Source organism: Camelina sativa, chromosome 15, assembly GCF_000633955.1.
Source record: "Camelina sativa cultivar DH55 chromosome 15, Cs, whole genome shotgun sequence".
In the NCBI taxonomy this organism is placed as follows: Eukaryota; Viridiplantae; Streptophyta; class Magnoliopsida; order Brassicales; family Brassicaceae; genus Camelina; species Camelina sativa.
Window position 1 is genome coordinate 11,592,700 of NC_025699.1, and position 23,307 is coordinate 11,616,006.

At 36.0% G+C, this 23,307-nt stretch overlaps 4 protein-coding genes and 3 long non-coding RNA genes across 39 annotated transcripts in view; 3 read left to right on the forward strand and 4 right to left on the reverse strand.

Annotated features, from left to right (window-relative positions):
* LOC104746465 (DNA polymerase I B, chloroplastic/mitochondrial) overlaps positions 1-791 on the forward strand; it is a 6,779-nt gene extending 5,988 nt beyond the window's left edge. The window contains exons 11-13 of one of the 2 annotated variants that reach the window (XM_019237205.1): positions 54-156; positions 235-324; positions 415-791. In XM_019237205.1, coding sequence (XP_019092750.1) covers positions 54-156; positions 235-324; positions 415-576 — 355 coding nt within the window. In that variant the 3' untranslated portion in view covers positions 577-791. Of the gene's footprint in view, positions 1-14; positions 157-234; positions 325-414 lie in introns of both variants that reach the window. The other variant, XM_010467949.2, reaches the window with a different exon arrangement.
* Positions 971-1,839, forward strand: LOC104746467 (protein LHCP TRANSLOCATION DEFECT-like). The gene is made up of 2 exons (XM_010467952.2): positions 971-1,269; positions 1,404-1,839. The coding sequence occupies exons 1-2, from the start codon at positions 1,009-1,011 to the stop codon at positions 1,659-1,661; spliced, it is 519 nt and encodes a 172-aa protein (XP_010466254.1). The 5' UTR covers positions 971-1,008; the 3' UTR covers positions 1,662-1,839.
* On the reverse strand, positions 1,820-5,223 carry LOC104746466 (FHA domain-containing protein DDL). Its single transcript, XM_010467951.2, has 11 exons — positions 5,103-5,223; positions 4,477-4,881; positions 4,020-4,051; positions 3,872-3,938; positions 3,709-3,766; positions 3,261-3,353; positions 2,686-2,800; positions 2,527-2,574; positions 2,387-2,432; positions 2,227-2,297; positions 1,820-2,069 (listed from the first exon to the last, which is right to left on the reverse strand). Exons 2-11 carry the CDS (start codon positions 4,846-4,848, stop codon positions 2,030-2,032), a joined length of 942 nt encoding a protein of 313 aa, XP_010466253.1. The 5' UTR covers positions 4,849-4,881; positions 5,103-5,223; the 3' UTR covers positions 1,820-2,029.
* LOC104748373 (dual specificity protein phosphatase 12-like) lies at positions 5,503-6,627 on the forward strand. Its single transcript, XM_010470026.1, has one exon. The coding sequence runs from the start codon at positions 5,503-5,505 to the stop codon at positions 6,625-6,627; it is 1,125 nt and encodes a 374-aa protein (XP_010468328.1).
* LOC104746468 lies at positions 8,132-11,011 on the reverse strand. 2 transcript variants are annotated; one of them, XR_002035637.1, is made up of 5 exons: positions 10,989-11,011; positions 10,771-10,840; positions 10,533-10,597; positions 10,191-10,450; positions 8,132-8,539 (listed from the first exon to the last, which is right to left on the reverse strand). It is a non-coding gene; the product is annotated as an uncharacterized LOC104746468 (long non-coding RNA). The 2 variants fall into 2 exon arrangements; XR_002035636.1 differs by lacking the exon at positions 8,132-8,539 and having other exon boundaries at positions 8,546-10,450.
* Positions 11,637-12,300, reverse strand: LOC109129335. Its single transcript, XR_002035638.1, has 4 exons — positions 12,275-12,300; positions 11,932-12,159; positions 11,774-11,824; positions 11,637-11,678 (listed from the first exon to the last, which is right to left on the reverse strand). It is a non-coding gene; the product is annotated as an uncharacterized LOC109129335 (long non-coding RNA).
* LOC104746469 lies at positions 12,733-21,915 on the reverse strand. Of its 31 annotated transcripts, XR_002035621.1 has the most exons (32): positions 21,786-21,915; positions 21,667-21,698; positions 21,563-21,572; positions 21,366-21,447; positions 20,805-21,214; positions 20,455-20,714; positions 20,064-20,372; positions 19,861-19,893; positions 19,408-19,691; positions 19,149-19,272; positions 18,719-19,046; positions 18,577-18,619; positions 18,404-18,473; positions 18,195-18,306; positions 18,034-18,106; positions 17,854-17,951; positions 17,646-17,766; positions 17,357-17,512; positions 17,209-17,280; positions 17,013-17,066; positions 16,895-16,922; positions 16,663-16,736; positions 16,483-16,580; positions 16,275-16,333; positions 16,072-16,104; positions 15,809-15,861; positions 15,561-15,658; positions 15,225-15,417; positions 15,062-15,149; positions 14,740-14,896; positions 14,572-14,637; positions 14,365-14,406 (listed from the first exon to the last, which is right to left on the reverse strand). It is a non-coding gene; the product is annotated as an uncharacterized LOC104746469 (long non-coding RNA). The 31 variants fall into 31 exon arrangements; XR_002035611.1 differs by having other exon boundaries at positions 16,275-16,580; positions 16,663-16,922; positions 20,805-20,858; positions 21,001-21,214; XR_002035610.1 differs by having other exon boundaries at positions 16,275-16,580; positions 16,663-16,922; positions 20,455-20,528; positions 20,687-20,714.

A 23,307-nucleotide genomic window follows, 5' to 3' on the forward strand; every position in this document is an offset into this window, starting at 1 on the left:
CAAGAAGTCCGCAAATGGCAAGAACTACGCAAGAAAGAAGCTATAAAAAATGGGTATGTAGTCACTTTGTTGGGAAGGGCTCGTAAATTCCCTGTATACCGTTCACGTGCCCAGAAGAACCATATCGAACGAGCAGCAATCAACACTCCTGTTCAGGTTTGTATGCGCTGACATCAGATCTTAACCATCTTGAATTCTATCGACTCTAAACCTCAATCACCACTATTATTACAGGGAAGCGCAGCTGATGTTGCTATGTGCGCTATGCTGGAGATATCAACAAATCAATGTCTAAAAGAGCTTGGTTGGAAATTGCTTCTACAAGTAAATACTTCTCAGTTCTCACAGATTCTTTACATAACGAAAAGCTTAGATGATTGTTTATCTAAATGATTCCTCTTGGGCTACACACAGATTCATGATGAAGTAATTTTGGAAGGACCTAGTGAGTCAGCAGAGAATGCTAAAGACATAGTAGTGAAATGCATGAGTGAACCCTTCAACGGCAAGAATATTCTCTCAGTCGACTTATCTGTTGATGCTAAGTGTGCTCAGAACTGGTATGCTGGCAAGTAAGAGGAAAATAGTAAAAAAGCTATCTCTACTGAAACCTAACAATGAGGCAGAGTTTTGAGGATTTTTGTTTGTCTCGTTGGTCCTGTGAAAGTCTGTTCATATATCTGTGAAAAAGGGTCATTTTCTTTATCCATAATGAAAGCTAATTGTCACCATCTTTGTTTTTTTATATGCTAAAACACATTGCTGTGTAATTAATTAGTAGGTTTGTGACATTGCTTGAAGAGTATTAAGTGATTTTAACTTCACAATTTTGCCTGGCACTAACATTAATATTACATAGAAAGCCTCTGCACCAAATAGAGTATTCTCCAAGATATCTAACAATCCAATGGTGGAAAACTAACCAATTGGAAAACAAGTAATCTTATCAAAAAACGAAAACGAGTGGATGTTATCAATTAAAGTCCAGGACGAAGCGTGGAGGCAGCCATGGCTTCCATTCCATGCAGAGCTCCTTCTGCGAGCTTATTCTTCTCTACCACCAACACTACTTCTTCTTCTTCCTCACTTAAGCTCCCCTCTCGGTTTCTTGGAACTCGGGTTGTAAAGCCCCGGCTCCGACTCGGACCCTCCAATGGGTCGAGAGCCACTTGCTGGTTCAAGTTTGGAAAGAATGGCGTCGATGCTGAGAATGCTGGAATCTATGGCAGCCAGTCACGTGACGATTTTGACAGAGACGACGTAGAACAGGTTTGTTTCACTTCTAAGTTCTTGAATCGCAGAAAGTAGTTGAAGATAGCGTTTTGAAACGCAAACGCAATTGTCAATTAAAACAGAGGAAATGTTTTTAGATAACTTTATTGTCGTTTCTTGGTGATTTGCAGTATTTCAACTACATGGGGATGCTCGCGGTGGAAGGTACCTACGATAAGATGGAGGCTCTTCTCAACCAAAATATTCACCCTGTCGACATCCTTTTAATGCTAGCAGCCTCGGAAGGAGACAAGCCTAAGATTGAAGAGCTTCTCAGAGCTGGTGCTGACTACACGGTTAAGGACGCTGATGGCAGAACCGCTCTTGACCGAGCCAGCAGCGAGGAGATCCGTGACTTGATCCTTGGATCCCTCACTCAAAAGGCTTGACAAATATGTCATTTCTTTGTCAGAGTTGGCTCTTTCTTACAAAGAAAGTGATGTCTGTTTTTGTGTACCCTAGTCTAAATCTCAGTTGTCTTACATTAAGTTTGGTCCAAAGCCTCAGGGAGCTGCAACTTTAAAAGTAGAGATTGATCTTATACCAAAAGTTAACCTTTTTCTCCTACCAATCGTTCATCATCAATTGTTATAGAACAAGTACGCAAAAGCTTTCTAAATGGTTATTAACATAATGTCTGAGATTGTCATCAGTACAGTAGAAAACAGACATGCAGCTGCTCAAACATCTCTAAAATCCCTGAGAAACGCAAGTATCTAATCTTGTGATATCAGTCGCTGCTTGACTCTGAATTCATTCACTCAGCAGAATTCTCGTGCAACAGTACGTACTCTCGGCTGCACCAAAAGAAAACAAACATGTCAAGAACAGGAGAATCCAGATGTTAACCCAAATAAGGTGCACAAACAAGCACATATAATTACAAAGAGAAAATGTATACGATAATGATTTATAATGGAAAACCAGAACTGAAAGTGTTTCCATTAGTATTACCTGCTGTTGCCAAACTTTATGGTGTCTTTCTCAAAAAGCTCATAATATCTCTGTGGTTCAATAGGATTTTCCTGAAAAAGGTAAAAGAAGTTCTGATTACAAACATTCGAATCTACCATGATAAAGAAGCAAGCAAGAAGGAATACAATCGGGCACTTACATTGATATATGTTTTGTTGGTACTGCCAAGATCCATTATGTAAGGCCTGCAAGGTGAGATATTATGGGAAATTAAAATTTAGCCTAAAGCACGAAGAGGAACAAATTTAAAGCAAAATGAAAGAGTAAACAGGTTTTTACTTCACTTGCTTCCCCATCATTCCATCCGGTTTCTCCTTTTCCACTTCCCTGCGAAAAGCACATTCACAGTGAGATATATGTGTTAACCTTAAAACCCTTATTCTCATTATTGTCATCAATTTTACTATTCAAAAGGATAACTACACGTCAGGAACCTACCGGTACTGAATAACAGCATGTTGTTTGCTACACGATGGATGATCAGTGGGAACATCAGCAATCCTTCTCTCACGTCCAAAGAGATAGCAGCTTTGGCGATGTAGGTAGAGAGGCTCTGTTAATCCAACACATTTCACAAGAACAAAAATCACATACATAAATCTGAATATACAGTCACTAGACTACAAATACAATACAATGTTTAAGGATTCAAACTGAGAATGACACGGCAAACCAGTCACAAACGTATCATATCAAAGAAGCTATTGTTCCTATTAGAGCCATGAACATTGCATAATAATATTCATTGCAGTTAAATTGACAAGTATCAAGCAATAATGTGGCTACTTTTAGTAATCATGCTAATATCTGGATACACAACCGTCAAGACCACAGTTAGGTTTACAAGGCTAGACTCTATCAAACGTTCTCGAGCATCAATTTCATTAAATGTTTTACTGCATATTTTGTGGACAAATAATTGACGTTCACCACAGAAAGATAGTTTAAGTGAAATACATAGAAGAGAAATGAACCACTACTTCGACAGATGGAGAGAGGATTAAAAGACTCACCATTCAGTGGTTCACCATCCTTAAAGACATACAGTCTCCATCTTTCGCTGGGCTTTCTAGCCTCCGGAGGCTCACTGAAGAGGAGTGTGATACCTGCAAAGGATTCAATCAGTCACGGAAGCATGCCTATTGTGAAATTTAATGCGATAAACCTCCATCTTCGTTCTTGGGAGCAAAAACGGAGTTAGCAGTCAAAAGAATAGCTGCTAATGCAGATGCTTATATATTGAAGCTCCTAGTCTCATCAGCTATTAACTATTGACCAATGAAAACTTTCACGCAATGACAGACACAAATGCATACAAAATAAAGAAAATTTGACCTGATAACAAAGGAAGATGTTTCACAGTTCAAACAGGCAATGAAGATACTATGGCAAAAGTTTATACCACAGGGAAATGGTAACAGTTGATATTCTTTAATCAAATGCCTGGATCAGAAATATCACCTCTGTATCTGTTGGTATCTTCAGCAAGTTTCCCTGATAGCTCAAATGATGGTTCTTCCTGCAAGATATATCAAAATTGGTTTTGAAGTGTAAATGCATGGATAAGCCAAGAAACCTCAAAATGACATTGGAATTTGAAATTCAATAGACGCTGATATGATACCTTTTTCTTCGCTGCCAGAGCCTCTTCAACTGCTCTCATCCTCGCGACTGAATCTTCCTCGGCATTTCTGGTGTAGAAAACCCATAACATGGTTAAGAGAAAAAAAATGAAAAAGTGTAAAGGCTAATCTAATAAAAAGAAAACTCACAGCTCCTCGCCGCCCCTTCTTTCAATAGACCCCTGAAAAGAAAACAAGGTAATCAAAATGACTGAAGAAAAATCTGTGGCTCGCAGAAAATAATAAATCTGAAAAGCGACTATAATCTATATAATGAGCTTTTACTAAAAGAAAAGAAAAATGAGAAGGGACGTTACTGGATATGCTGAAGGGAATGAAAGACACTATCTATAGTCATTTAGCAGAACAAAAATAGCTGGCTGCAGGTTCTAGTTATAGACTCAGGCGAAAAACTAAATCACAGGATTCAAACAAACTATTAAGTGAAACAAGCAGTACAGGCTAACCTCTCCTAGCATACACTAAAGCTTAACAATTTCAATCACATTATCTTTTGAAGCAGAATATGGATAATCCCAGGTAAAATAACAGTAAAAACATTCTGAGATTACGAACATCTCCAAGCTAAAGAAAGACGCAGAAATACCTCATCATGCCTTGAGGCAATAGATCTCTCTTCTGAACGCCTACTACTACTCCTGTGACTCCTATCTAACGGTGAAGTAGACCTCTCATGCCTTCCTCTAGAGTGTCTCTCATCATCCCTTTTCCTTTCACCACTGCCCTCTCTCCCTGAGCGTCTTCTCTTATCCCCAATTTCCCTATCTGTGTCTCCTTGTCTTTTCCTCTCTCTGTCCCTATCTCTTCCCATTTCTCCATCCCTATTGTCTCTCTTCTCCCTTCCTCTACCGTCATGCCTCTCGTCTTCTCTCTCTCTACTTCTTCCACCTTCCTTCTCGCCTTGAGCTCTTCTCAGTCTCTTCGTCCGTGGTGAAGGAGACCTTGAACTTGGAGCCATTACTTGAGACAGGTCGTTTCCTCTCTTCTTTGCCTTCCGAAAGATCAAAAATTGAGACCAGGGTCAGTACAAGAAAAAGGAATGTAAGCTCTATAGAACACTAAACCCTAGTTCCGAAACGCATAACAAGAACTAGAGGAGGAGCAAAGCCCTAAAATCTACAGATTTCGAATACTAGTTTCAGAAGTTTCCGGCATAATTAAGGGTTGCGAGTATCACGACGGCTTAAGAGAATGATGGTGAGGCTAATTTACCTGGTGGCCGGAACTGTGACTACTTCGGCGGAGAGAAGAGGAGAGTCCCAGTGAATAATAATCGCAGAAATAAGAAGAATCAGAGCAAAACGAGAAGACTCAATTAAAATTGGTGTCTTTTGTAAATAAAAGGAAATTGAGGGGTTTAATATTAAAAATTTCATAAGACGGTGCGTCAACTTAACTAACGGAGTTAAAGTTCCATTAGGTCTTCGTTAGTAGACATGTATATATAACTGCCCTTGTTCGAGTGATTTTGTTGATTCATTGATCATTGATCATTGATCATCATCACAAACAAATCGGCGAAAAGGAAATATTTGGGAATTAGTGCAATTAGGGTTTTGGATTCCGGAGATATCTCTTCTTATTGTCGTAATTAGGTTTTTGTTATCAAAGAATGCAGAAGCTTGACCTAGTTAGGGAGAATCTATACCTAGGCGATATATGCGCAGCTGCTGAGATTCTCAAGAACGGTAGCTCTGAGATTTCACATGTTCTTACGGTTTTGCACCGCCCTTCCATATCTGTCTTCGAGGAATGGCGTAACGTGAAACTAGAATCAAAAGAAATCAAGGAAGTGTACGTTGGTGGTGGTGATGGTGATGGTCAAGACTCATTACAAGGCAAAGAGTTTGCGACAGAGAGCGCGTTACCATCAGGTAAGCTTTTATATTCTCTTGAGCGTACTGGGAAAGATCTCGAGTTTACACGAATGGTTGTGTTTGCTTACGATGAAGAATGCGAGAATCTGCTTGATTTTTTCGATCTTTGTTTGGATTTTATCGATGCTGGCCGCAAAGAGAAAGGTGTGTTAGTTCATTGCTTTGCTGGACAATCTCGGAGTGCTTCTATGGTTATTGCGTATCTGATGAGGATGGAAATGCTCTCCGGGAAAGAAGCTTTAGCATCATTGAGACAATGCGCTCAGGCTAGTCCCAATCCTGGCTTCTTAAAACAGTTAGATTTGTTTGAGAGAATGAACTTCAAAGTCGACCGTTCCAGCCCTATTTACAAGCACTTCCGTCTAAAAGCTTTAGGTTACTTATATAGCAAGGATAAGAAATTTGATAGATTGAAGTTGAGAGCTGATCCGGAAATAATGTCGAATGAGAGTAGTGGTAGTACGTACCATTGCAAGAAGTGCAAGAGAATTTTGTTGTTTCAAGAGCAAGTTATTGATCATACTCCAGGTGAGGCTGATTCAGAGTTCGATGACATGTTCAAAAACATGATAGGAGAGGTTCGCAACAAGAACCCCGGTGATCCGAACCAATGTACTTCCATATTCGTAGAGCCTATCGTATGGATGAACACAGTGGAAGATTTTGTGTCTGAAGGGAAGTTATTGTGTCCTAAGTGTAGCGCTAAGGTTGGAAGCTTTGACTGGTCGGGGAGTTATTGTAGCTGTGGAAGCAAGATTATTCCGGCGTTTCAACTTCAGATGAGCCGCGTCGATGTTATCACTGTGAAAGATGGCGTGAAGAAGAAGAAGAACAACAAGCATGATAAGAGAAGAGTCTAAGCTTTGGATTTTGCTGAAGACTTCATAAATTTTGTGCAGCTTAATGAGATATATTATTATTGATTTTTCTTTTTTTGCTGCATCGAATCATATCTTTAATTAAAATGATTTTCTTGGAGTTAAAGAAAAACTAAACATTGTTTTTGATTTTCAATGTAATTTCTGACACATAAAATAACTAATACAAAAATAAGTATTGCATAGATATAGTGTGTTATACAAATACATGAATGATGTCCTCATGTAGAGGAAACTAAACATTCATCAAACTTATTTTATATTGTTCATCAAATACACAACACAATCACCTGCTGGATTAACTGATCACACTTGTTGCGGAGAAATATTGTATACTGTTAGCTTAAGCTATGAGCCTATGAGAAATGTCTTTCTCGATTCTACATGTCAACATGATAGGGTGAAGATTCGAAAAGCATATAGCATATGTTGTTTCAATATCGGCAACACACCAACACGTTTGGTATATGATTTTTTTCCTACTACGATCGAATCTTCCAGGTGGTCAGATGTTAAACGAAATTCCACTACTAGTTTATTTCTTTTTAATATTTAATTTTAGGCGTATATGAAGTAAAAGAAATGATTTGATGTTTCATACTAGTATATATATTTAAGTGGTCTATACCAACTATAATAAATAAGGTTTTATTGTTGTGTGGTACTACGAACAGAAGCTAACAAGATTAATGAGAATCGTATTGGAAAATATCAGTAAACAAAACATGTCGAAACCTTAATGTATGCTTTTTGCACTTCGCCGCAAGATCTAACTGGAGCTGGTCTGGATGGTTTAGTCAATAGAAATTGTAAAATGGTGTTCTTGCCTTTATTTCATGCACATATATAAGTCCGCTAGAAAAAGAAACACTTGTCATTCATAGGAGCCCACACGTAAAAACACTATGCTATAAAGTATAAACTATAATATCCAATTTCCTTCTTAAAATATTGTATGAGGAACTTTGAACCAAAAAAAAAACTTTGAACAAATATAATATAAAATATTGTATGAGGAACTTGTTGGATGAGACTGTATTTTTCGAAGCTCACAGCTTTGGTCTTTTGTCCACATGCTCTTCTTGTCTTTTGTCTATTCTCAAGTGAGATTATCCCATATGTAAATTTAGTTTTTTCTTTCTTTTTTTTGGCTGGTCGCTATAGAGAAAGCTTTCGTTTGTCGGGTGAGAACTCATTGTATCCCAAATTATGTCTCCTGGATTACTTAATTTGATGTACATATTTATATATTTTCACATCTTATAGAAAAATTAATTTGACAACGAAAAAACAATGTTCTAGAAGAAAAGATATTGGGCGAGCACACAAGGGTCACAAAATCGAAATGATTAATTTTAAGTTGTTTGACCCATTTTAAAAAATGTAATCTGTTTGACAACAAAGATTTTCAATTCAATGTCGTCGATGGTATATACTATATAGCATCATGTTCATCATGATTTTTTTTTTTTTTTGGTTTAATGTTAACATAAAACATCATGATTCTTGATAATACGTATCATAATCCTAATGATTATCATAAAAATAATTATTTTTAGTGAAATGTATATATTTTGATTTCATAAACTAGTTTCGATTTTGCCATTTTGGTTCAAAATAACAGGTAATATTTTTGTATTCTTCATGGAACATTATACTTCCGGTTCAAAAATATATATATTTTTATATCTGAAATAATTAATTTCTCACAGCATGCACAAACAATTGTAGTGTAATCTACCATCCGTTTTGGTTCTGATTTAAATGTTGGTTATGCATCATGCACGTCATTATTATCTTATGATTTGCAAAATCCTAGCTAGACTGTCACATATATGATATATCAGCCAGCATCGGTCATCATCACCTTCTTCGTTGTTGTCATACAGTTTCACTGTGACAAAGTCCAAATTATGTGTCAAAACGTAAGCTAACGTAGCTCCATGCGTCATAGATTGCAGAACAAAGAGGCAATTACTGTAATATCTATCAAAGATTCGGTACTAACTTTACAAAATTTACACAATGAATTCGTACCTCACCACTAAAAGTGCAATATAATGTACTTGATTTGTCGTAAGCTAAACAATTATAAAACAATTGTCATGCCGGACTATAAAGGTTCGAGAACGTGGACCGACTACATTTAGAAATATATATATATGCATTTATCATTTTGTTTTTAACTTATATATAATCAAATTTTATAACATTGATTTCCTATGGTACCAATTTACATCGGAGAGATCCAGTATACATTAAGAAATCAAGGAATCAAATAAGAAAAAAACAGCGAATCAATTATGTACGTAAACAAGGAAGTATGCAAGTATACATACACATTTTCATCTATGAATGTATGCATGTGTATCCATGAATGTATGTATGCGAGTAAGAAGGAAACAAGAAAGCACGCACAAGGGAACTAAGGAATGAAGCACGCAATGAAAAGAGCAAAGAAGCTCATGTGGAAGCAAGCAAAGAGGAAAGTGCGAAAATAAGTCAAGCATGCAAGCAAAAAATGAAAGAATTAAGTAAGGAAACATACAAAGAAGTTAAGCAACGAATGATATATATAATAAACAAAGATCAAAGAAACAGAGATGGAAACAAGATAAGCATGTAGCCAAATAACGAAAGGAGGAAGTAAGGAAACAAAGAATCAAAAGGCAAGCACGCAAACAAGTTAATAAATGAACTGAGAAAATGAGCAACCAAGAAACAAAGAAAGCATCAATTAAGTAAATGAGTTAGACTAGCATGAAAGCAACTAGTGTAAATGAGTTGTTAAATTAGCATGAAAGCAACCATGTATGAACGCAACTAGTGAAAGAAACAAGCAAACGCAAGTTAAGCAAGGAAGTGACAGTTAATCATGCAAGTAAAGAATCAAGGAAGCAACCATGTATGAATGCAGCTAGTGAAAGAAACAAGCAAACGCAAGTTAAGCAAGGAAGTGACAGTTAATCATGCAAGTAAAGAATCAAGGAAGCAACCATGTATGAATGCAGCTAGTGAAAGAAACAAGCAAACACAAGTTAAGCAAGGAAGTGACAGTTAATCATGCAAGTAAAGAATCAAGGAAGCAACCATGTATGAATGCAACTAGTGAAAGAAACAAGCAAACGCAAGTTAAGCAAGGAAGTGACGATTAATCATGCAAGTAAAGAATCAAGGAAGCAACCATGTATGAATGCAGCTAGTGAAAGAAACAAGCAAACACAAGTTAAGCAAGGAAGTGACAGTTAATCATGCAAGTAAAGAATCAAGGAAGCAACCATGTATGAATGCAACTAGTGAAAGAAACAAGCAAACGCAAGTTAAGCAAGGAAGTGACGAGTAAATAACCAAACAATGAATCAAAGGAAGCAACCCATGCATGAATGCAACTAGTGAAAGAAACAACCAAACACAAGTTAAGCAAGGAAGTGACAGTTTGTGATGCAAGTAAAGAATGAAGCTGTAAATCAAGGAAGCAAAAATGCATGAATGCAAGAAACTAAACATAAATGTATGCTATGTGCTAAGAGATATAAGAGATCGACCTAGATCATGTTATTATAGGAACCAAAGACCATAACATTATTATTCTCCGTGTTTCCGTCTATAACCTGTTCAATCTCTATAGAATTCTGAAAGTATGTTAGCTATAAAATATGTTACTACATAAGAACAAAAGAGATGGTAATTTCGAGTGATAAGAGAAAAAAATTTGAAATTCTAAACTGAAGAGAAAGATGAAACATACCTGGGACTGGAAGGATAATTATAGTCTCATCACCGACACTATGCTCCACTTCTTGTCCTGCACTTAATATGAAAACCAAAATGACATTAATATGTTCATGTCGTGACCATCAATTCTACAACTGCAGTGGGAAAAATACCTGAAACTGCATATGTTATGATCAAATGGTCATGAACTTGATGAAAACTCTCTTCTATTGTTCCACTGTTGAAAATGCACATTTAAATTTACAATCCTTGATTCATTCACTACCAAATCATGTCGTTCTCTACTGAAAATGTTGTATCCCGGGACATCCAATAAGAAAAGACCAAATCATGTATGAAAAATCCCTCATGGCAAGAAGATGTATCCCGGGATATATGAAGAAACCTTACCTAAACAAATGATAGACGAGATGATAAGAATCAACAAAGCAATCCCAGTGTCTTAACTCGATGTGACGATCTGCATCAAACATAAAAAGGTATTTTTAACAAGTGAATAACATGTTATTAGAATGAAAAAAATAAATAAAAAACAGAACCAAAGTGAATATTCAGAAACAAATAGTAGAGATGCGTCTAGAGCAAATAGTTTATGGATGCGAGGTAACCTGAAAGTTAAAATCATAAATCATACGAACTCCCACATTGTTTTCTCTTCGAACCTCCCACATTGTAATCCTGGTGCCTCGACGATCTGCATCAAAGAAAAAAGACAGAACCAAAGTGAATATTCAGAATCAAATAATACAGATGCGTTTAGAGCAAAAAGGTTTATGGATGAGGTAACCTGAGAGTAAAACTCAGAAACCATAGGCACTCCCACAATGCTTTCCCTTCGAACCTCCCACACTGTAATCTCGACGATCTGCATCAAAGATAGACAGACATGTTTTTCACTTGAAACCTAGAAACATCCAATGAAAAGACAAAATCATGGTTGAAAAGTCCATGATGGCACAGTCCAAAACTCAGGAAGCCAAAATTCAAAATCTGAATAAACCACGAACCTGAATAAACCTAAAAGAGAACTCACGAACCTTGTGCGTCATTTATAATAAAAGATATGATTGCATTAAAAGGTTCTTTTTTACCTCTGCACCAGCAGCGAGCAGTGAAACGAATTGAACGCAAGAGCCAACTATTGTCCTGCAACATCAAAACAAAATGCATAAGATCAACTAAAGTTTCATTCTCAGTCTGTGATTTTTTTAACAAAGAAAGAGATGATTGCGTCAAAGAGCTTTCACCTCTGCACCAGCAGCGACCAGACGGATTGAACACATGAGCCAACTGTTGTCCTGCAAGATAAAAGAAAATGCATATGATCCACTAAAGTTTCTCTGTCTGTGATTTTAAATAAAAGAGATGATTGCATCAAAGAGTTCTTTTTTACCTCTGCACCAGCCGCGAGCACACAGAATGAACACAAAAGCCAATTGTTGTCCTGTAACAACATCAAACAATTAATATGCATAATTAGTATCCACTTTAAGTTTCAAAATCTAGTTTATAAGAAACAAATAAAGAGATAGCAGACATAAGAACAAGAACCTGAATAAACATCAGAGGAGCCGAGACTTACCAGACCTAAGAGACATACAGAAAAAAAGAAGAAGCAAATCAGCGATAATGATCAAAGCATCATCATCCACCAGGAATCTACAACAACACAAGGACAAGTAAAAGTAGAATATATATATTCAAACTGTAGTGGGGGAGTGAAAACTCGGAATCGGGGGAGCAATGTCGAATCATAGACTCTCTCTCTCCCAAAACAACCTGCAAGACGAAGAAACTTACTTACTTTACTTAGGCAAACCAAAGAAAATAAAAAAATTAGAGATGCATTAAAAAGCGGGGGAGCGATGTTGAAGATTCTCGCTCCCAAAATAACCTGCAAGCCCAAAAAAAAAATGTCAGAGACGCGCGTAAGGAAGAAGAAGCATGTCATCAAAGCCATCATTAATTGATACAAACATCATCACAAAACCTGGAAAAAAAAAAAAAACAGAACGACAAGTTAGAAACCAAACCCTGGAAAAAAAACAAGCAAGTGAAAATCCTATGATCGATTCAAAGAAAGACATCAGAGACTAGTTTGTTTAGAAGAATGTCATCACCAACAGTTGCAAGGGTTTTGACTCTTGTATGAGAGAAGGCTTATAAATTTTTTACGACGGTTTTCTTTGGAGAAATGAATACACGATGATCAGATCATAGTTTGCTTCCAGAAAACCTGCAAGGCGAAGAAAGAAATGTAAGTAACAAAAAGAGAAGAAGAAGAAAAAGAAAAAGACGTGTAAAGAGGAAGAACAAAACCCTTGAAAATCCCTTGGCACAGAGAAGAAGCGTGTCCATCAAAGCCATCACTGATCGGTAAAAGCATCATCCAAAACCTGAAACAACAGAACGACAAGTAAATAAAAGCATCATCCAGTGATGAGATCCTTACCGTCTTCTTGATTCGCTGAAAACCCAATGCATGAAGCTGGACACATGAGAACAAATCATACCTCGCCAACAATAGCAAATCTCATAAAGTCATTAGGGGAAAAAAAGACGAAGAAGAAAAATACCAGAACAGATGGTGATAGAGGAGAAGATAAGTTTCAACGGAGCAATCCCAGTGCCTCTTACTCGACGACGATCTGCATCAAAGAGAGGAAATACTTTCAGCGCTTATACACAACAACAACAGCAGCAACAAAACTCGCTTACATAGCAATAAGAATTGGGGAAAAAGGAACAACCAAAAGGAGAAAACGCTTGACAACGATTAATCAAAGCCATCACCGACTATATATAGTAGCAAACGGTAGGGTCTTAGACTGAAAACTTTAATGCCAGCGTCACTATGTAGATGAGCGACATTACCTGAAACATACAATAAAAAAAAAAAGACCAAATCATGTTAAAAACTCGCTTATGGCGCAGTACAAAACTCAAAATGCAGTTAATGAAAAGAATTACATGGCTGACATATACCAAAGGGGAAAGACGAAGATGTACCTGAATAAACCACAAGTCCAACATTGTGCATAAGAGGAGCTCAAACTTAAGCATACCACCTAAGAGACTTAAATATATATGAATGTTGAAAATCTGAGATCCTTACCGTCCTCCTGATTCGCTGTAAACTATATTCATAGAAAGAGAATCTGGAAAACAGAATAAGACACATGAAACCAAATCATACTCACCAAGAATTGCAAATCTCATAAACTCAGTAGGCCTGAAAACGAAGCATAAAGAAGAATACACGTAGATCAGATAACAACATGCTTCCAAAACACCTGCAAGACGAAGAAACAAATGTTGTAAGGAACAAAAAAAAAAGAAAAGTAAAAGAAGTTGTAATAGGAAGAAAGAACAAAACCCCTGAAGACATTTTACAGAGAAGAAGTAAAAGACGTTGTAATAGGAAAAGATATAGCACAGAAGAAACCTAAAAAGATGACATACCTGAAGAAGGATTTATCATATCAGTTCCACCATCTGCATCAAAGAGAGAGATTTTCGTTAAAAAGACACTGAATACAAAAATTAGTTAATGAAAACATTCTGAATACAAAATCNAGTAAAAGACGTTGTAATAGAAAGAAAGAACAAAACCCCTGAAGACATTTTACAGAGAAGAAGTATCTCCATCAAAGCCATCACTAGTCGACAAAAGTATTATCCAAAACCTGATATAACAAAGTGACAAGTAAGTCACAGGAACCTAGGCCAACAGACCAAAAACGACAACTAAGTAACATGTAATTAAAAAAGACCACTGAAACAAAGTGAAAAATCAGAAGCAAATAGAGATGCAATTTTAGCAAGGAACCCATGAGAAGTCATGAAAACATAGCATAGTTTGCTTCCAAAAAAACCTGCAAGACGAAGAAAGAAATGTAAGTAACAAAAAGAAAAGAATAAGAAGAAGAAGAACAAGACATGTTAAGAGGAAGAACAAAACCCTTGAACAGAGAAGAAACGTGTCCATCAAAGCCATCACTGATCGATAAAAGCATCATCCAAAACCTGAAACAACAGAATGACAAGCAAATAAAACCATCATAAGGGGAAAGAGGAGGAAATACCTGAATAAACCATAAGACCAACTTTGTGCATCAGAGGAGCTCAAAGTTAAGCATACCACCTAAGAGACTTAGAAATATATGAATGTTGACAATCTGAGATCGTTACCGTTCTACTGATTCGCTGTAAAAACCAAATTCATGATGCTCTACCGTGTATACATAGAAAAAGAACCTGGAAAACAGAATAAGACACATGAGAACAAATCATACCTCACCAACAATAGCAAATCTCATAAACTCAGTAGGCCTGAAAACGAAGCATGGAGAAGAATACCCGTGGCTCAGATTACTGTTTTCTTCCAAAACACCTACAAGACGAAGAAAGAAATGTTGTAAGGAACAAAAAAAAAGAAAAGTAAAAGACGTGTGAAGAGGAAGAAAGAACAAAACCCCTGAAGACATTTTACAGAGAGAAGTAAATCAGCAGGAACCTAGGCCAACAAAACAAAAACGACAAGTAAATAACATGTAGTTAAAAAAAGACCACCGAAACAAAGTGAAAATTCAGAAGCAAATAGAAATGCAATTTTAGCAAGGAACCATATTGAACAACGTTGTCTGTGGACTTAAACATATGATAAAGTTTAAGAACAAACTCGTCAAGCAAAAAAATTTGTGGAGCATCTCTCATCGGAATGTGTGTCTATCAAAGCCATCACTGATCGATAAAAGCACGTCCAAAACCTGAAACAACAGAACGACAAGTAAATAAAAGCATCATCCAATGATGAGATCCTTACACATGAGAACAAATCATACCTCATGTCTAAACCCAATTTATGAACTCGCCAACAATAGCAAATCTCATAAAGTCATTAGGGGGAAAAACAGAATATATGTCAACTGACACGGGAGTTTAAAAAGTACATACTAAATCCATATATATCACAGAAGGTTGCCTGGAATTTGCAACTTCAAACAGCGTTTTAACTAGCTTTTCAGCCTCATCCACCTGAATCAATACAACAAAACTAGTTAGTCTGTTTGAAATTGTAAAAATGATTTCAAAAAGTCTAAAGAGTACAGTGACAGAAAATGCACACACCCATTTTGAAGTCTGAAACATTGAAAAACGTTGCATGACCAAAATATTACCAGCTGAAGAAGAGAATCATCAGGTAGATGCTTGAAGGCAAACTCTCTTTGGCGCATATATCTTCGAACCGTTTTACGCAAAACACCATGGCCATATCCTGGACAAAAAATCAAAACATAATCCCAAGTTTTTAATTGTTATGGCCTGTCGTAGTTAGCATGCAATACAAATTAGAACCGGTGTATTTCTCTCAGCTTTCATTTCAAAAAAAGTTATGACAGGGGAAAAAAAAGAGAAGATATCTTACGATTTAGATAAGATCTTAAAGAGCCTGCATAACACAGAATGTCTCGCTGCCACCTGAAAACCCAAAAGGAAGGTATAAGATTAACTAAGATCATGAAGAAAAACAGGGCATTAACTAAAATCAGACTCAAAAAAAGAAAAGAAATATTTTAAAGTACTCTTGTATGAGAGACGGCGTTTTTCAAGATAAACTGAGACATTAACTAAACAAAGAAGATGATAATAAATAATATAGCGCAGAAGAAACCTAAAAAGATGACATACCTGAAGAAAGATTTATCATATCAGTTCCACCATCTGCATCAAAGAGAGAGATTTTCGTTAAAAAGACACTGAATACAAAAATTAGTTAATGAAAACATTTTGAATACAAAATCTCGCTTATGGCGCAGTACAAAACTCAAAATCCAGCTAATGAAAACAATTAGATAGCAGACTTATACCAAAGGGGAAATAGGAGGAAATACCTGACTAAACCACAAGTCTAACCTCGTGCATCCGAGGAGCTCAAACTTAAGCATACCACCTAAGAGACTTAAAAATATATGAATGTTGACAATATGAGATCCTTACCGTCCTCTTGATTCGCTGTAAACCCTATTCATGAAGCTCTACCGTGTATACAAAGAAAGAGAATATGGAAAACATAATAAAACACAGGAGAACAAATCATACCTCACCAACAATAGTAACTCTCAGAAACTCAGTAGGCCTGAAAACGAAGCATGGAGAAGAATACCCGTGGATCAGATTACAATTTGCTTCCAAAACACCTGCAAGACGAAGAAAGAAATGTTGTAAGGAACAAAACAAAAGAAAAGTAAAAGACATGTGAAGAGGAAGAAAGAACAAAACCCTTGAAGACATTTTACAGAGAGGAAGTATCTCCATCAAAGCCATCACTGATCGATAAAAGCATCATCCAAAACCTGAAATAACAGAGTGACAAGTAAATCACAGGAAAACCAAGACAAAAACGACAAGTAAATAACATGTAATTAGAAAAAGACCACTGAAACAAAGTAAAAATTCAGAAGCAAATAAAGATGCATTTTGGCATGAAGACGTAGCATGGAGAAATGAATACACGAAAATTAGTTTGCTTCCAAAAAAACCTGCAAGACGAAGAAAGAAATGTAAGTAACAAAAAGAGAAGAAGAAGAAGAAGAAGAAGAAAAAGACATGTTAAGAGGAATTTTAAAAACCCTAAAAACCCTTGCACAAAGAAGAAGCGTGTCCATCAAAGCATCATCCAAAACCTGAAACATAACGACAAGTAAACTTCGTGATTCGCTGTAAACCCAATTCATGAAGCTGGACACATGAGAACAAATCATATCTCGCCAACAATAGCAAATCTCATAAAGTCATTAGGGGAAAAAAGAAGAAGAAGAAACATACCAGAACAGATGATGAGGGAGGAGAAGATAAGATTCAACGGAGCAATCCCAGTGCCTCTTACTCGACGATGATCTACATCAATGAGAGGAAATACTTTCAGCGCTTATAAACAACAACAACAACAACAGCAGCAACAAAAATCGCTTACATAGGAATAAGAATTGGGGAAAAAGGAACAACCAAAAGGAGAAAACGCTTGACAACGATTAATCAAAGCCATCACCGACTATATATAGTAGCAAACGGTAGGGTCTTAGACTGAAAACGTTAATGCCAGCGTCACTATGTAGATGAGCAACATTACCTGAAACATCCAATAAAAAAAAAGACCAAATCATGTTAAAAACTCGCTTATGGCGCAGTACTAAACTCAACATCCAGTTAATGAAAACAATTACATGACTGACATATACCAAAGGGGAAAGAGGAAGATATACCTGAATAAACCACAAGTCCAACCTTGTGCATCAGAGAAGCTCAAACCTAAGCATACCACCTAAGAGACTTAAAAATATATGAATGTTGACAATCTGAGATCCTTACCGTCCTCTTGATTTGCTGTAAACCCAATTCATGAAGCTATACCGTGAATATATAGAAAGAGAATCTGGAAAACAGAATAAGACACAGGGGAATAAATCATACCTCACCAACAATAGCAAATCTCAGAAACGCAGTAGGCCTGAAAACGAAGCATGAAGAAGAATACCCGTGGATCAGATTACAATTTGCTTCCAAATAACCTGCAAGACGAAGAAAGAAATGTTTTAAGGAACAAAAAAAAAGAAAATTAAAAGACGTGTGAAGAGGAAGAAAGAACAAAACCCCTGAAGACATTTTACAGAGAAGAAGTATCTCCATCAAAGCCATCACTATCGATAAAAACATCATCCAAAACCTGAAATAACAGAGACAAGTATGAATAGATGTAGCATTAGATATACAAAACAGACAAGAAAGAGGAAAGAGACCAGTTAGTAAATAACCTGATGCTTTTCTTCTTAGAGAACCTCAAATATCTTATAACAAAAGACACGGTCTTAGGCTAAAAGCCTAGTTACCCTTGTCACAAGGAAGATGAGGAACATTACTTGAAACCTGGAACATCCAATAAGAAAAGACCAAATCATGTATGAAAAATCCCTCATGGCAAGAAGAAGATGTATATATCCCGGGATATATGAAGAAACCTTACCTAAACAAATGATAGACGAGATGATAAGAATCAACAAAGCAATCCCAGTGTCTTAACTCGATGTGACGATCTGCATCAAACATAAAAGGTATTTTTAACAAGTGAATAACATGTTATTAGAATGAAAAAAAAAATAAAAAAACAGAACCAAAGTGAATATTCAGAAACCTTACCTAAACAAATGATAGTCCCAGTGTCTTAACTCGATGTGACGATCTGCATCAAACATAAAAGGTATTATTAACAAGTGAATAACATGTTATTAGAATGAAAAAAATAAAAAACAGAACCAAAGTGAATATTCAGAAACAAAACCCTTGAAAATCCTTGGCACAGAGAAAAAGCGTGTCCATCAAAGCCATCACTGATCGGTAAAAGCATCATCCAAAACCTGAAACAACAGAACGACAAGTAAATAAAAGCATCATCCAGTGATGAGATCCTTACCGTCTTCTTGATTCGCTGAAAACCCAATGCATGAAGCTGGACACATGAGAACAAATCATACCTCGCCAACAATAGCAAATCTCATAAAGTCATTAGGGGAAAAAAAGACGAAGAAGAAAAATACCAGAACAGATGGTGATAGAGGAGAAGATAAGTTTCAACGGAGCAATCCCAGTGCCTCTTACTCGACGACGATCTGCATCAAAGAGAGGAAATACTTTCAGCGCTTATACACAACAACAACAGCAGCAACAAAACTCGCTTACATAGCAATAAGAATTGGGGAAAAAGGAACAACCAAAAGGAGAAAACGCTTGACAACGATTAATCAAAGCCATCACCGACTATATATAGTAGCAAACGGTAGGGTCTTAGACTGAAAACTTTAATGCCAGCGTCACTATGTAGATGAGCGACATTACCTGAAACATACAATAAAAAAAAAAAGACCAAATCATGTTAAAAACTCGCTTATGGCGCAGTACAAAACTCAAAATGCAGTTAATGAAAAGAATTACATGGCTGACATATACCAAAGGGGAAAGACGAAGATGTACCTGAATAAACCACAAGTCCAACATTGTGCATAAGAGGAGCTCAAACTTAAGCATACCACCTAAGAGACTTAAATATATATGAATGTTGAAAATCTGAGATCCTTACCGTCCTCCTGATTCGCTGTAAACTATATTCATAGAAAGAGAATCTGGAAAACAGAATAAGACACATGAAACCAAATCATACTCACCAAGAATTGCAAATCTCATAAACTCAGTAGGCCTGAAAACGAAGCATAAAGAAGAATACACGTAGATCAGATAACAACATGCTTCCAAAACACCTGCAAGACGAAGAAACAAATGTTGTAAGGAACAAAAAAAAAAGAAAAGTAAAAGAAGTTGTAATAGGAAGAAAGAACAAAACCCCTGAAGACATTTTACAGAGAAGAAGTAAAAGACGTTGTAATAGGAAAAGATATAGCACAGAAGAAACCTAAAAAGATGACATACCTGAAGAAGGATTTATCATATCAGTTCCACCATCTGCATCAAAGAGAGAGATTTTCGTTAAAAAGACACTGAATACAAAAATTAGTTAATGAAAACATTCTGAATACAAAATCTCGCTTATGGCGCAGTACAAAACTCAAAATCCAGCTAATGAAAACAATTATATAGCAGACTTATACCAAAGGGGAAATAGGAGGAAATACCTGACTACTAAACCACAAGTCTAACCTCGTGCATCCGAGGAGCTCAAACTTAAGCATACCACCTAAGAGACTTAAAAATATATGAATGTTGACAATATGAGATCCTTACCGTCCTCTTGATTCGCTGTAAACCCTATTCATGAAGCTCTACCGTGTATACAAAGAAAGAGAATATGGAAAACATAATAAAACACAGGAGAACAAATCATACCTCACCAACAATAGTAACTCTCAGAAACTCAGTAGGCCTGAAAACGAAGCATGGAGAAGAATACCCGTGGATCAGATTACAATTTGCTTCCAAAACACCTGCAAGACGAAGAAAGAAATGTTGTAAGGAACAAAACAAAAGAAAAGTAAAAGACATGTGAAGAGGAAGAAAGAACAAAACCCTTGAAGACATTTTACAGAGAGGAAGTATCTCCATCAAAGCCATCACTGATCGATAAAAGCATCATCCAAAACCTGAAATAACAGAGTGACAAGTAAATCACAGGAAAACCAAGACAAAAACGACAAGTAAATAACATGTAATTAGAAAAAGACCACTGAAACAAAGTAAAAATTCAGAAGCAAATAAAGATGCATTTTGGCATGAAGACGTAGCATGGAGAAATGAATACACGAAAATTAGTTTGCTTCCAAAAAAACCTGCAAGACGAAGAAAGAAATGTAAGTAACAAAAAGAGAAGAAGAAGAAGAAGAAGAAGAAAAAGACATGTTAAGAGGAATTTTAAAAACCCTAAAAACCCTTGCACAAAGAAGAAGCGTGTCCATCAAAGCATCATCCAAAACCTGAAACATAACGACAAGTAAACTTCGTGATTCGCTGTAAACCCAATTCATGAAGCTGGACACATGAGAACAAATCATACCTCGCCAACAATAGCAAATCTCATAAAGTCATTAGGGGAAAAAAGAAGAAGAAGAAACATACCAGAACAAATGATGAGAGAGGAGAAGATAAGATTCAACAGAGCCTTATACACGTGCCATAGCAGAGATAGGATCTTATCAAATATGCACAGCATCACAGGGATCGCTCCCTTGCAAGGAAGTTATACATCAAAAATTTTCAAAATCATTTAACATGTATGTAGCAAAGGAACCTGAGACGTAGTGCTCCCCTTAAATTTTGACCCGTGAGAAACCTGAGATATTAACAAAGAAACAATCCGGTATTATAACTAAGGACCCGAAGGTATACGATTCAGTAGACAAAACATGACAATATGCGATCAAATTCGATTCAGGACAAATATTCAGAGCACAGAAGAAACATAAAAGAAGATACAATAATACCATAGAAGAGACGAGACTACTACTATGCGTGTCTTCGTGGGATGTGCCATCAAAGTCCCGTTGGAGACAAAACAAGACAATCCTTTCATCAAAACAGAGCCGAAGAGCCAACGAATCAGAATCAAATCTCAAATCAATCTAAATTGAAGGATACGAAATCATCTTCGTTCTTTAGGAGAATCGTCGTCCTTGATTACCTATCAAAACCTAGTATACCAACATATATGAGAATCATCAATGGCGGAGCGTGAGAGAGATGAAATTGAAAGAGAGAGAGAGAAGAAGAAGAAGATAACATAACCTGATCGCGGTGACAATTTCGATGACGGAGCCCTAGAATAGAAGCAACATATATGAGAACCATAGAGTGAGAGAGAGATTGGTAAAATTGAAAGATTCAGAGAGAAGATAACATAGGACCTGATCGGAGATGGCTCTCTCTTTCTCTCCGACTTTTAGAGAAGGAAGACGAGAACCCAAACAACGGTCACAAGATTGATTGAGAAGTCTCTTCTGGGTTTATCAATTGAGAACCCAAACAACGGTTACAAAATTGATTAATCTCTCTCTTTCTCCCTTTGTTTCGAAATTGATTACTTTTCAGATTTAAATGAAGTTTCACGTCCACAATTTGTGACCGTTTTGAAGAGTGACGTGTCGGTCAATTCAACTAAACAACAAAACTTACATTTTTTTAACCACACCAAGCTTCGATCAAACCCAAATTCATAACCGTTACTTTTTTTTTCTAATTCTTAGAATTTTAATCCAACGGCTATAATAAAAAGACATTAAACGACAACGTTAGCCACATTAGGAGTTATTAGATTACGCCCACCTCCTTTTCCTTTTTTCTTAGATAAAACATATTTCGTTTAAATTAAAAAATCTAGTTATTTTGCAATTATTCAGAATCTATATATACATTTTTTAATTATATTTTGTGTTCTAGATAATTTCACAAAATAACAATAATTGAAATATGACTTCAAAATCGTAAACCAAATCAGATTAGGTAAAAGATCATTTGTTGCCCTAGAAATAATGCAAGAAGATAGAAAACAATATTAAAGATTACCTAAAAAAATCTGAAGTGCTAACAATATGGATTCAATGGATTTTTCTTCGATTTTCAAAAATGGTAATATTATTCGATATTGATTACTAATAGGAATTTCTAGATAATATATATTCACACTCATAATTATAGCATATTCCATAACTAATATTGCATAACTAATTTCTAAATATGTTCAAAATCGTGATCTGCTCAAAATATTGTACACTTGCTCGACAAGAATTTTTAATATATACTCTCATCCAAAACCCTCTTTTTTTAAGCCAAATTAAAACACTATAAATACTTTTCACTTGCATATCTAAGCTAATGAAACATGATAGACTCTCCCTTTATACGACAAGCAAAGAAAGTTGTAGTTACAAGAATTAGTTTTGGATGAAGAAAATGTTGTCATTTGCTACTTCTTTTTTTTTCCTCTCTTATTTCATTATCTATTATTATTTTTCTGTTTTGTTATCTCTAATATTGTTTGGTTATTCTTTTTTTTTTTTTATTATTATTATAGGGTAAAAATTTCAGATCCATGCATATGCCCACCGCAATATGATTCTAACAATTTACCATTGGGTAAAAATTTCAGAAAATTCTGAGTGGTAATCTAAATCCCTATATATTTGATTGGTAAGTATTTTTTTTAAACCATATGAATGGTAATCTAGATGCAATTGGTCTCTAAGACCATCTCCAACCTATCTCCATTTCTATCTCCAAATTCCATTTTGAAAAAAAATATTCTCCAACCCCACTCTATTTCCATCTCCAAAATGGAGATCTCTATATTTGTCTCTATATTTGGAGACTTTTCATTTCTCCATTTTAGAGTTGAGCTTTTTTATTTGCAAATCAGTCCCTTAAATTTAT

What these genes read in the sequence shown, in the direction of transcription:
- LOC104748373 (XM_010470026.1), top strand. Translation starts at nt 5,503, where the DNA reads ATGCAGAAGCTTGACCTAGTTAGGGAGAATCTATACCTAGGCGATATA.
- LOC104746467 (XM_010467952.2), top strand. Translation starts at nt 1,009, where the DNA reads ATGGCTTCCATTCCATGCAGAGCTCCTTCTGCGAGCTTATTCTTCTCT. An exon ending in ACAGAGACGACGTAGAACAG is followed by an intron (nt 1,270 to 1,403) that starts GTTTGTTTCACT and finishes GGTGATTTGCAG; the next exon opens with TATTTCAACTACATGGGGAT.
- LOC104746466 (XM_010467951.2), bottom strand. Translation starts at nt 4,848, where the DNA reads ATGGCTCCAAGTTCAAGGTCTCCTTCACCACGGACGAAGAGACTGAGA. An exon ending in TTGCCTCAAGGCATGATGAG is followed by an intron (nt 4,052 to 4,476) that starts GTATTTCTGCGT and finishes TTTTCTTTTCAG; the next exon opens with GGGTCTATTGAAAGAAGGGG. An exon ending in ATGATGGGGAAGCAAGTGAA is followed by an intron (nt 2,433 to 2,526) that starts GTAAAAACCTGT and finishes CTCACCTTGCAG; the next exon opens with GCCTTACATAATGGATCTTG.